This window comes from Topomyia yanbarensis, chromosome 3 (genome assembly GCF_030247195.1).
Source record: "Topomyia yanbarensis strain Yona2022 chromosome 3, ASM3024719v1, whole genome shotgun sequence".
Taxonomy (NCBI): Eukaryota; Metazoa; Arthropoda; class Insecta; order Diptera; family Culicidae; genus Topomyia; species Topomyia yanbarensis.
In genome coordinates this window covers 251403024-251416025 of record NC_080672.1, presented here as the reverse complement: position 1 = coordinate 251416025, position 13002 = coordinate 251403024, and the positions used below count along the sequence as shown (strand labels likewise).

General features: G+C 36.1%; 1 protein-coding gene across 1 annotated transcript in view; it reads left to right on the top strand.

The window, feature by feature from the left end:
• Positions 1-3313: 3313 nt before the first annotated feature.
• Positions 3314-13002, top strand: part of LOC131688478 (homeobox protein caupolican) — a 123206-nt gene continuing 113517 nt past the window's right edge. The window contains exon 1 of the mRNA XM_058972757.1: positions 3314-4096. Coding sequence (XP_058828740.1) covers positions 3998-4096 — 99 coding nt within the window. The 5' untranslated portion in view covers positions 3314-3997. The remainder of the gene's footprint in view (positions 4097-13002) is intronic.

Sequence of the window (13002 nt, the reverse complement as noted above, 5' to 3'; positions counted from 1 at the left end):
TCATTTATAATAAGGATGTATGGAATCAAAGTATTGCATAATATTGTTATTATTTCTTTATACTTTATGCTAAAATGATGTCATGGTACTAATCATCAATTACTATTACTCACACGTCCTTCCTTTCTTTCTCTTTGTATTCGTGAAAGCTTACGAATCACATCTATTTTACTATTGCCATTGTAAAGTTGTGTCTACCAAACTGAAATATATATTAATGCTGAACTTAAAAAGAGCGCAGCCTACACTAGGCTTGGGTAGACAAAACAAAGGTTGGTCTGTTGTTTCCCCATAAATAGCTTTTGCATTTTAGTGTAGATTAGAGCCACTTTTTTATATTTATTTGATTTTGGTTCCATAGTACGCTACAATAACCCGAATTTGCTTGGCGTATGTATTAATACACCTAATTCTGACTGTTATTTCCGCACAGTCGAATAGTCAGCAACTTTTGAAATTACTGTCTCATCAAGGCGACATTTATTTACCGATTTTAGCGATATATTTTCGAGTCTCAGCTTTTACTTCTATGTTTTAACCGATCTTTATATATAACCCCTAATAAATTTCAGTATAACAATTGCTTTATTTACTATTGTATTTAAATGTTCCAAAATGTGTGCTTATGTTACATTATATATATTGAGTGCGACTAGACTTCTGCTATATGCCAAGTGTGTAATATTTTGATTGTGATCTGGTGTAATGGGTCCTGTTTCCATTAAATGTTTTAGTAGTCTGAATATATTACCACTTTTGGATTAATATGCCCCCTTTTGGATTAACATTCAGGACAAACTGGATGCGCTTTGAATTGATCAAGAAGTGTACTTTTAGAAACCTTTTGTTCACACTTCGTTAAATATATTTCGAACCATTTGAAGAGTGTTTCTTATTTCCTTTTGTTTCAATTTGAAGAGCAGGAGATGGAATATCAATATGGTCTGATGCTTTACAAAAGTCGATAAAAAAGAATTCCACGTGGTTTCAATTGGCTATTACATTCGATGGCATAGTTATGATTTACTTTTTAGTAGTGTTTGATGGTAATGAGCTATACGAAGCCGTGTATATTTAATCTATTATCAAACAAATAAATAATATTTAAACATATTTTTAAAATATGTCCATTGCGTATGATGCAAGTGGTCGGACTACTATCAAACACTGCGTACGTAGAAGCCACGCAAAATTTACACTCTAGCGGCAGTTTCCTTTGACAGTGCGGACAGTAATTTTGGAATTGTTACTGCTTGCAAAGTGACCTTCCCCTGCTTATTTGTTTTGTTTATTTGTCTTGGATAAATTCAGCTGGCAGAGATTGTCGTCATGAAAACTTAAAATTTTAACAGTATGAAAATGATAAAGTATTCGTTGACGAAACACAGTATACGACACATTAAAATTGAAGAGACCAGCAAATTCGCTGAATCGCAGGCAAACGAATCGAAGCGGGTTACGCTGTCCGTACTGTGTATTCAGTGATCCCAGGCAAACAAAGTTACGACAACGAAGTTGTCTCTAGGGAGCGTACAAATTCAGCTAAGTAAGCAGAGCAGAGCTGTCTTTACGAGTTTTCGTTGAACGCCTTCAATTCTAGCGAACCAGTTTGCATGGTGAAGGGTCCATATTGCAACATTGGATTCCTGCAATGAGCATACAAGCGAGCAGTACAATGATTTTAAGCAAAACGGATCACGAAACTCCTCAGAAATGTTAATGATGAAATCCAATTGTCGGTTGGCTTTTGACAGGATATCGTCATAGTGGAGTTTGAAGGTCATTTCACGATCCAGAGTAACGCCAATTATGTTACATACTTAAGCCCATAAAATTTTTGTGCATCATACTTTGTAACTTTGTAAGAAGTCGAGAAGGTATTAAGTTATTTGGCAAATTTTCGGATAGTCTACATAAAACAGACAACGTTCCTATGGTACATCGTTTACAAATATTAAGAACAGATGCGACATAATTTTTTCTACAATATTACGTGTTTTTACGAAATGATTAAAAGAATTGGGAAGAGAAGATATAATATAATATATTATAATATAATATAATATAATATAATATAATATAATATAATATAATATAATATAATATAATATAATATAATATAATATAATATAATATAATATAATATAATATAATATAATATAATATAATATAATATAATATAATATAATATAATATAATATAATATAATATAATATAATATAATATAATATAATATAATATAATATAATATAATATAATATAATATAATATAATATAATATAATATAATATAATATAATATAATATAATATAATATAATATAATATAATATAATATAATATAATATAATACAACAATATATAGGTCGCTTTAAATTTAAATTTTATATGCAAAATCGCGCGCTGTACTGGTGCTAATAAACATTTTAAGACCTCCAGTAACAAAGGTCACTTCTCTGGAAACACTCATTCGCTATCACATTTTGACACAAAACTCTCAAGACATTCTGAACGAGTGTTTATTTCGCCGCACTACCCGAAACAAGGCAACACTGCTTGCTTTCATGGTCAGCGAAACAAAAGTGTTTACAAAAAGCTCACTTTCGATCATTGATAGAGCGTGACGAAGGGCCAGCAATACCACCAACATCGAAAATGTTCCAACAGCCCAACCAGCCCAATTGGAAAACCCAATAGGGAAAATATTCCTCTTGAATCATCTCACTCAAATCAACTTCACCGACGTGAGAGAACATAACTCCAAAATAAAAGAATTTGCTTCACCGAAAGCTCTCTCGCGCTTTCGATGTATTTTCTCGGGCGATGTTTTTTTTTTCATTCTCTCTCTCCAGGCGGTGGTTGACGTTGGTTTGTGTGGTGATGTGGAGGCGCGAGAAAAATATTGCGCGAAAAAAAATGACAAATGAGAGGGAAAACTCCTCACATATACACGCGAACAGGTCTGCCTCTCTGTGCATTGGTTGTATGCAAGGCGAGTGCGAGAAGTGCATGAATTTTTTCTCCCGCTTTGATCAACGGTACTGTAATTAGGGTTCTTGACTTTTATTTCAGCATCTTTCGTACGAATGGTTGCTCGTGGCCGTGCGCGTGTGTGTTTATGTGCGATCCAAATAAACGAAACGAAGCTTTTCGCGTGAGTGAGCGAGAGAGCGGAAAAGAAGTAGAATGAAAAGTTAGCAATACGAGAAAAATAGGAGGAGGTGTCAACCATTACCTCCTCTTTTTGACGGCAGCCGGTTGAGCTCGGAACGGGTCTGCGGCCTTTGTGTAGCGACAGTTGTAATGCTGATTGTAGTGTGTTTTGTTGTGTTGTTATGTATGTCGTGCGGGAGAACGAGTGCAGCCAGTAGCAGCGATTCGACAGAGTGAGCAAGAGTAGAGGCAGCCGTCGTTTCGTTCGTCGGGGTTTTGTGTAGTGGCAATTATCAACCAGGTGACATTACAAGCTATTGGTAGTAAAGTTACGGCTACCGTATCACGGGTCGGTATCACGGCACTTACGGAGAATCGCGTTGCACTAACTGCCATTAGACTGTGTTCGACGTGCGTGATTTTTGATTGTGATTTTCGAGCAGCGCGTACCCACTGGCGGCGCCGGTTGATTTGATCTGTCCGAAAACAATAGTTCAACAATTACCAGAAGTGCAGTGATTTGGCAAGGTCAGAGCTCATTTTTAGTACGTTATAAAAGAAGCAAAAAGAAACATGACGGATTATGGAAAGTGCTACTTGAAAGAAAATTTGATGGAATGGCCAAAGTCAAATTGAGTTTTAAATGAGTGCATGCTGGAAATTGAATGCTGCTAGTGACCGATAGTTGCAGCATTTTACAGTGATTAAATTCAATAGAAGCGAAAGCTTTGGTTGACGAAACAAACAACAAACCACCCAAAAAGTAGTCAACCCGTGTTGTGCAGTGTTATGTGTAAATGAATTTGTAGTTCGACATTGGCAGCGGAAATAACAAGCACAGAGTGAATGATCGAAACAGTGATAGGCAGCGAACGGCGGTCCAGCATTCCAAACGGAGAGAAAACCATGTCACATTTTCCTTTCCGAGGATCGCCCACAACCCAGGTGAGTGACGGACGCATTGGGAGCTCAAATTTTGAGTGTACACCCAGTGCCAGTCGCACTGTCTCGAAGGTCAAAAATGTGCTGTTAGGGAGGTGATAACAAGGCACTCTAATTAGTCCTATTTCACGGTGATCCATCACATCGGGTTATCAACTGTTTGGTCGACGGAGTGGCTGTGCTGCGGTTGGCGAATAATCACTCCCCGGTCGTGTGTGTATTGTCGGTATGCAAAGAGAACGGGGGGGTGGTCTGGAAGGGTGGTCTTTGGGAGGAGGTTAGGTTCAGCATAAAGTCAGAAGTGCTTTTCGATTAGTTCGATCCGAAGAATTATTGTCGCTCGGTGTCCACGGTGGTCCGGTCCAATTCGATCTGGTTGTGACCGAATGTCGCAACTGAGCACGCTGGTGTGCTTCCATTTCACCATACTGTCTGTTGCGACGAATATTTGCGAGCATATTGAATAATCATCGCTCACTGAACGTGACACCGGTTCCTATCGGGTTTCGGGAATCTGTACGAACACACCGTCGATATTGTGGAACGACATGTGTTTCGCTTATCAAGGTCGAGTGAATTTCAACTATTCATCGCGAACAATGGAGTCTTCCGATGGAATTTGGTTACTTTTGAAAGTATGGTTGAATTGGTAGTTTGTGAAGGGTGTCACTATCCCAAGTCCTTATTAACTAGTTAGAGAATTAAGAGCCAAAGCCTAAATCTAGGATTCGAGCAGCTTTATAGATATTTGATGAGCAGTATACTGCCCATAATCGCATATTTGTCCCATTTTCTATAGGATTTCATATCTCTATGGGACTGATTTGCAATCGTGGGCAGTATAGTAGTCACCCGGTATTTTATGTGCTATGTGTTCTCTTATGCAGCTTTAAAATTGCAAACGCACTGCTTTGACGATTCGGTCTGTCTGCGATCTTTTCAAATGGCTGAGCCTTTAACAAAGTTCGAAAAAACGAACCAAATGTCGAATAAGGGAAAAGTTATCTGGAAAGTGCTTTTGATTCACGGATAACACCTAAGATTAGATGAGAGGAGGTAAACATTTTCGTAATTATTTGCTTATAGGCCATAGCTTTGTTCTAATCAAATCATAACTGCAGTAGATAGAAATATATAGTTATTCCCAGTAAACGACAAGTCGACTAGGCGGATTTAAATAATTGATTCGAGTGAGGATGTCGACCATCGTCGATTTTCTACCTTCTACCTTGACGCTACGAAGGATTTTTTTTGTAAACCAATCTTCATATATCGGAGCCCTGGTCATGTATCGTTAGTTTCAGTTGCATCAGTCCCGTAGGATAGTTTAGAATAGGTTGAAAATTCTGTTGAAATAGACAACAAAGTTTCACTTCGATTTTTAATATCATGATTAGCATCTTCGAATGTTTTTGTGTGGTTTTTCAACCAATAAGTTTGAAATAGTTATCGTATGAAAAGCCAATGGTTTGCAAAAATTCCGTCGAAAAAACCGATACTTTACTCGTTTGTCAACTAAGTCTCAAAGCCATAGACAAGCACATTACCCAAGTAGGAAGACGATAATTTAATCTGCTTTAACTGAAAATATCAATGATAAAATAAGATGGAAATTTTTAGACATTTTCTATCAAAAGTTCAGTTATTTCTTAATAAAAATAATGTGTTAAACATTTACACAAATCATAAAACCATACTTCGTCTGTCAACCAAGAAATACGGGTATTAAGAAACTGTCCGCCAATTTTATCAGCTCTCTGCTGCAAATAATAAGTAGATTATTTTGATCAGTGTAGCTTGCAATTACTTACTTTGGAGTTGACGAAAAGCATAATTGGAAGTGGTTTGATGATCCATCAAATCGTTATGAGGACACTGCAGACAGTAAAGCGCTGATCTCGTAGGGGAGTCACCGTATGATCGAGCCCCAATCAAGTAGGATCGTAGCATTGTACTAGGTTGAGAAATTTGTTGAAACAGAAGGCGAAAATTGCGCGAAAGATTTGTACTGACAAAACTTCTATTTAGCAGATGTTGCACCGGGAATGATTTAGAAGTCGGTATGTTAGCGGTCCTCCTAAGAAGCAGAGAGGCCGTAATTCTTTACTGCTATTGCTATATTTGAAGACCTTTTATTTTTGTTTGTAGATGATATAGATTTCGATATCCAAGCATGAATTCGATGAGATTTTGGACACAAGAGAATAACAGATTGAAATATGAATAAGTTAAATTGGTTGGACGCGATATAAAATCATCCAGGAGGTGGGATTCGAACCTTATACTGTATTATGAAATCCCTCGATGTTGCAACAAGAAATTTATACATTTTTAGCTGAAAATTAATTATGAAGTAGGTGCAGGAACAAAAATTGCCACTTTGAGATTATGGCAATGTTGACAACGATATTTGTCCGCCTCTGATGCGAAAGTGCATAACCGCTTTCCGCCACCTAACACATTGAATCTTAATTTCATGCCTACTTGAATTTTCTAATTAACGGAGCTGTAAATCTTCTGTTTTGGTGAAGTGCGAACTAATGAGTTCAATCGCGAAGTTTGCAAAAAAATTGGCACCTACCTGGCCTGATAAGTGGTGCATTATCAATTTTAATAAAATATCTTTTCATAATTTATTTTACTAAAATTTATAATGCGCTACTTACTAGGTTGTTCAACAAATTCGACGAGCGAAATTGGTAATGCAGATTTTGCAAAAATGACTATTTTTCAGTGTAATCTTTTTGTACCTTACTCTATTCCAATGATCCTTCAATTTCTGAATCTATTGCCTGAGGTGAAAATCCGCAAGGTGCACGGCTTGACTCGTCGCTTGCTTCCTTGGAAATCGTTAACGCAAAAGCATTTTTGAGGAGTGGGTAATGCCATAATTTGAGCTAACATAATTCCAGCGAATAGGCTGAGTTATGTGGCAATTAATACTTTAATTCACTGATTTCACCGATTGTTTTTGAGCAGTTTAAGTAGGTGCATATTATTCCGAAGTAAAATAATGTTTTCTTCGGTTTCCAGATCACGAATCATCACGAATTATCACTCACTTAAGGCATTTACCATTTCTGAATGAGTTTTATTATTGATTCGATTTCATCAATTAAACAACCGGTTCCAACAGTGTGAAAAAGAATGAATTTGCTAGATCAGTTAGCAATATGTTGTAAATTCACTCGTAAAATGCAGTATCGCAGCAGTAGTAGTATGGCGTCGAAGTTATAGTTTGATTATTGACAAAAAGATGGCGCTCCGTGAACTTTAAAAACAGCCTAATGCACAAAATTTGGAATGTTTTGAATTGAATAAGCCTATATTGAGCTTGTATAATTGTACGAGATTATTTCACTATTTATCACATTTATTCGAAGGCTTAAACATTCTGTAAAAGACGTTTAGGCTCGGTTCGAGATGTCTAAACACCCACAGCTGCCATGTTAAATAAAGAGGACGTCTGAAACTCTCCTCAATGGTTGAGAATGACGAAAAACCAGTATACTATAGTAGAGTGACAAGAAAAAAGAAACCCCATCGGCCCACCCCTGAGTCTATTCTTAGTCCCGCCAGTAGTACTTACAGTGGCGCTCAAATGTCTTTTGTAGGTACTTCATTTCCTGCATTTTCTGAGAAATGACGTCCTTTCCTTTTCTTTCGTTTAGAATTATGATGTCTTTAGCAAAATTGTTACATGGCATCTAGCGCTTTAGTTGATCATTTCATATTAGTTCGGAATTCAGTCGCTAGGACGGCGCTGTTAAGGGGTTACACCACTGTAGAACACGAACAAATAGGCATATTTCGGGATTTTGTCTAAACGCATTAAAGAGGCAATCGGAATCTTGTAAAATGGAATTTGTAATACGAGTTGTGAAGCACAAAAAATATTTTTTTTTTAAATGATTTTATCACAAGATGGCGGCTGTGCAGCATTTTCCCGTTGACACCTCTTTTTGTAAAGGGCCCACGGCCAAAAACCTATTTCTCGTTATTTTAAACCTAGAGCTTAAAAATAAAGTTTTTGCGATTCCTTATAACGATAGCAAGCGATGTACGTAGGATTTTTTCGTCGTTAGACTTTCCTACACTCCTTTGTCGATAACAGAAATACCAATATTACCGACGAAATACCACCTACAAAAGACTTTTGAGCGCTACTGTACACTGAATTTTGAAGCAAATCGGACAAGTCTGGCTACCGGACCAACGTGCCTGAAATTTGAATGGAATTTTTCGACAATTTACATGGAGAAAACCCACTAGCTCGCATTTTCACCGATAGGTGGTACTGTATGCATCAGATTATCACCACATGTAAAAATAAGAAAGATAATTTAATTGTCTGCAACTTTGTCGAAGACTGCAGTCCATTCCGGCTTTGTTAGAAGAAGATATTAAACTTTTAACGATGTGATGTCTGTTGTCAGTTTTGTATGGGGCCTAGCAGTGCGTGGTTGCGTATCAGTGCTCGATTCCCACGAACTATACATTTTTGTAAAATAATCATTAGGTTTAGCTTAATAACATGTTTGGAATTTTTTTGTACATAATTCGAATCATGTTTTAGTCAATAAATTTTAGTTCCACGTGTTGCCGCATAGAGGGCGCTTGCACTAACTTTTTAACGAAGAGAGATAGAGTATTTGCCTTCTAGAAAGTTGTAGAACAGGTGTTTTGCAGTGATTTTTCTGAACATTGTGATATTCTATCTCTCTTCATTTAAAAGTCAGTGTTGTTTCCCTCTATGTGGCCACAGATGAAACTAAAATTTTGTAACCAAAACTTGATTCGCATTATGTACTAAAATTCTTTTAAACCTACTATTGAGCTAAACCTTACTATTATTTAACAAAAATGTGTAGTGGGAATCGAGTACAAATACACAATCATGCGCTGCTAGGTCCCATACAAAACTGACTCAAAAATCACTTCGTTAAAAGTTTAGTAATGGCTTCTAACAAAGCCGGATACTGCAAGTCAATCCGACAAAGTTGTAGACAATTAAATTATCTTTCTTATTTTTATTTGTAGTAATAATCGGATGCATACAATGCTACCTAGCGATAAAAAAGCGAGCTAGTGGGTTTTCTCCATGTAAATTGTCAAAAAAATCCCATATAAACTTCAGACACGTTGGTCCGGTAGCTAGACTTGTCCGATTTGCTTCTAATTAGGATTAAGTACTCCTCGTGGAACTAGAAATTAAATCAGGGGTTGGCCAATTGAGTTTTCAAAAATTCTTATTTTTTCTGAGCAGTCTAATACTACAGTTTCATGGTTTTGTTTGAAGTTCACTGGGCTTCCCTTGATTTTGTAATAAAAAATCCTGAAAGCGGTAAGGCTTTCCTGTCTTAGGTAGGAATATAATTTCTCTCAATTCAATAGGATTTTTTTTTAATTTTATAGGTCTTCTTGAACTTCGTAGAATATTGCTAAGGTCGCATTTCCAATGCCAAAAGATCATGACTCCTGCGGTAGCAGACAAAGGGTTAAGTCGCCGGTAAACTCTAAGCTTGCTCATATGACCCTGTTCCACGCTTTTCTAAACTTTCTTCCTTCAACTCCCTGCTCTCCTTTGAGTACTATGGGTCTTAATATTGAAAAATATTCTTCACTTTCCAGTCTAAAAATTTTCAAAATTTTCTTGATTTTTTGTCATATTCCTAAGACAGACCATATAGAATAGGGAATTTCAATGTTGTTATTTATTTCTGAAAGGCCAATGTAAAGTAAGTGTAAGCGCCAAATTTCACCCTATTTGAACAATATATGCCCCAGATAACTACGATTAAAACGTTTACCTTAGCGCCCAAAAATATGAAAGAGAAAAAGCACGTAAGACGAAATATATAAATTATACTATTTTAGGTTAGAGAAGCCTTAGGAAATAAAATAATAATAGTTTTGTTGTTGACAAAACAAGGTATGCATGTGTTTTGAGACATGTTATCATCAAAATCCTTTACTTTTTTCAATAAAATAGTATATATCTTGAAACTTAGTTGAAAATATTGAATGAAGTGTAGCATTTCTTAAATAAAAAATCTACAAAATCGAATGAAAGTATGTTCATTTTGGATAGAAAATGAGAAGTTTGAGTTTTGGTACTTACATAATCAGTATCATGTTATGTCAGCTATTTAATAATAGATTTGAAGGCTATGAACCATTTCATCGTAGAAAAGGCTTTAAAAATTCGCTTTTAGCCACCGCCTTTTGATATAATAGCGTATGTTTGGGGTTTGGGACGCTATGGAGTTTCCATTAGGTTTTGCCATCAAATAGCAAATATCCTTTCAGCCAATTCTAGCCTCCTACCAGTATGGATTGAGCTAGTATACAGATTAAGATTTCTCTTCAATTCCAAAAACAAGCACTAATTTACGCGCGAAACTGATTGCTTAGAATCGGCATTTTGTTATACCAATGCTACGAAACTAACTCCGTTTCCATTCTTGTGTTCATATTACTTTTGCAGCGTAATCTTAATAAAAGTCTCCCTCACTACGAAACCATTATTCATATACAATTCCAACTATCTACAAGAATAGTTCGTGAAACAAAAAATTAAGATGCGCACAAATACCTCTTGTATAAGATTCTGTACTTTATTGAAACAATCGCCGAGTAGAAAAGTGAGCGTTACAGATTTATTAAAATATAATCAAAACTCCACATAGTAGGCTATCCGGAGTTCATGTTGCTTATTTGGCCAATCGTATTAATACGACAAATGATAAATTTCCGAAATTCTCGGCAGCCGGCTGCCCAGTGCAATTATTACATGATAACGCTATTGGCTCTTCCTGGGACACATGTGGAGATGCAGAGGATTCCTCGGTTTTTAACAGCGACATGTGTCGGACTAACATTCCTTCCTTTCCCAGAAGATCTGCTTTTGAACGTGACCGGCGTCAGTATTGATCAGCATGCAGAGATCAATATAGATTGCACAATGTGGCGCATCGTGTTATTCCTAAGCATGTTGTTCCAATGAACATTTTGCAATCGCAAATAGTTTTGGTCAATAGAGGAGTAACAATCACGGGCGATCTCTTATAATTATGCTTATGCCCATGTTTACGCATAATTCCAAAAACAAACACTAATTACCAATTTCGTATTATTTTTGAAGAGACTAGTAGGTTTTGTTATCCAACTTTTGTTTGTCTGATTTCGCTTAAGGAGGGCATTTTATTTAGAACTGTCAAAAAGTCGATTTTTCCTTTTTTTCCTTCAATCGATAGCAATACTAGCCGAAACAACAATCCTGAAGTTTGAAGATCGTACTGAGAATAATTTCGGAGTATCCATCGTGGAAGCGTAGGCGCGCGTGGTGCTTGTCTCGCGTCTCTCGTCGGGTGTTGTCTCGAAACCATTTTTTTTTTCAGCCGGCAATCACTTTTGCGAACGAACGCTACATGCATAAAATTCGATGTACTTAATTTTTTAGATAAAACTTACCGCTTATGCTTAAAACTCTACCAGTAAAAATTAGCAAAACAATTTTTCAGTCGCTAATAATAACAAAAAAAGAGTGAAAATCCTACTTCTTTTTTGCATGAAATTTGTTAATAAATTTCGATGTGTAATAAAAACATGCGATTTTTACATTTGAAGTTTTTATAATATTTCAACGGAGTGATTTCAGAAGATGGCAGCCATAGTCGCTATTTTGAATTTTTTTTATTATGTTCAAAATCGAAAAGATCAAACATGTTGTTTTTTCGAGGTTTTCCATGGATTACACTATAATTTCAACGCAAACAATTTCTGAGCTTCCTTCTGCGACACGTACCGTACATTTTCTTTGAAATCCCACTCTACAGCGGAATAATGAGCGAAATTAATTTGTCTACTAAAATTTATTTAGCCCATTTGAAGATTATGATTATTATTGAATTACTAAAAAAATACTGGATTTCAGTATGAAATTCACATTATGTTTCACACATTGATCAATGTAATTTTCAAAAGTTGGTTATCAATTATGTCTACCACTTGAAGCAGGTATTGTTTCTGTAGATCAGGTAGGTGGTCGAAAAATTTCGCATAAGTTTTACAGCATGCTCCGAAACATCGTTAACCGACTTGACGTTTTGGACAAACGATTCCGCCTCTTGGTCATCTGCGAATAACGAAAACATTTCTTAAGCCAGACTGCACTAATCTTCAAGGCATCAAACAAGGACTATGATTTCAGACCAGTCAGATCAACAAATTTCATATTTTTATTTGTAATAGGGTGGTCTCTCTCCAACTAATTCAGTCGTGGTACTAGACATAAATCCTTAGCTTGTCTCCGACATATGACTTAGGTGTTAAGTTAGACAGTCTCAAAATCTTAAACACTGAGATAATCATAGCACTAGATAAGGAATGTATTCAGCTACATTCCCCCTTTACCAAATTTGAAATATGATACAATAAACCAGAATTATGGAAAAAAAATATTTCAAATTATAACGTATAGGATGTTGCGATTCAAACTTTAAATTCGTGTTTCTCGAAATCAATACAATGAGGCTTAGCACGGTCTGATTTAACACTGACTAAATGTAGCTTGCATATTCCTCAGTCAAATACTAGTAGCCAACCCAATGCTTGGAGTTCTGCAACGTCTATCTCATGATCAAAGTTAATGTATTCACACTAGTCGAGCCAGGATTTCAGATCATTCCATGCTGTATCTATTATGTATCTATTGACACAGTGAGCCATTTTTCAACATAGAAAAAAGCAATTACTTGGGACAGTTGCGAACGGCACAGAATATTTTTTCGAATAAATGATGGCGACAGGCATATATTTTTTGTGTAAACGTGATTCATATACGTTATGATCTAGTTTTCTTCAGCCTAATCAGAGCCAGAGTTGAAAAAAATCGAAACACTTTTTTG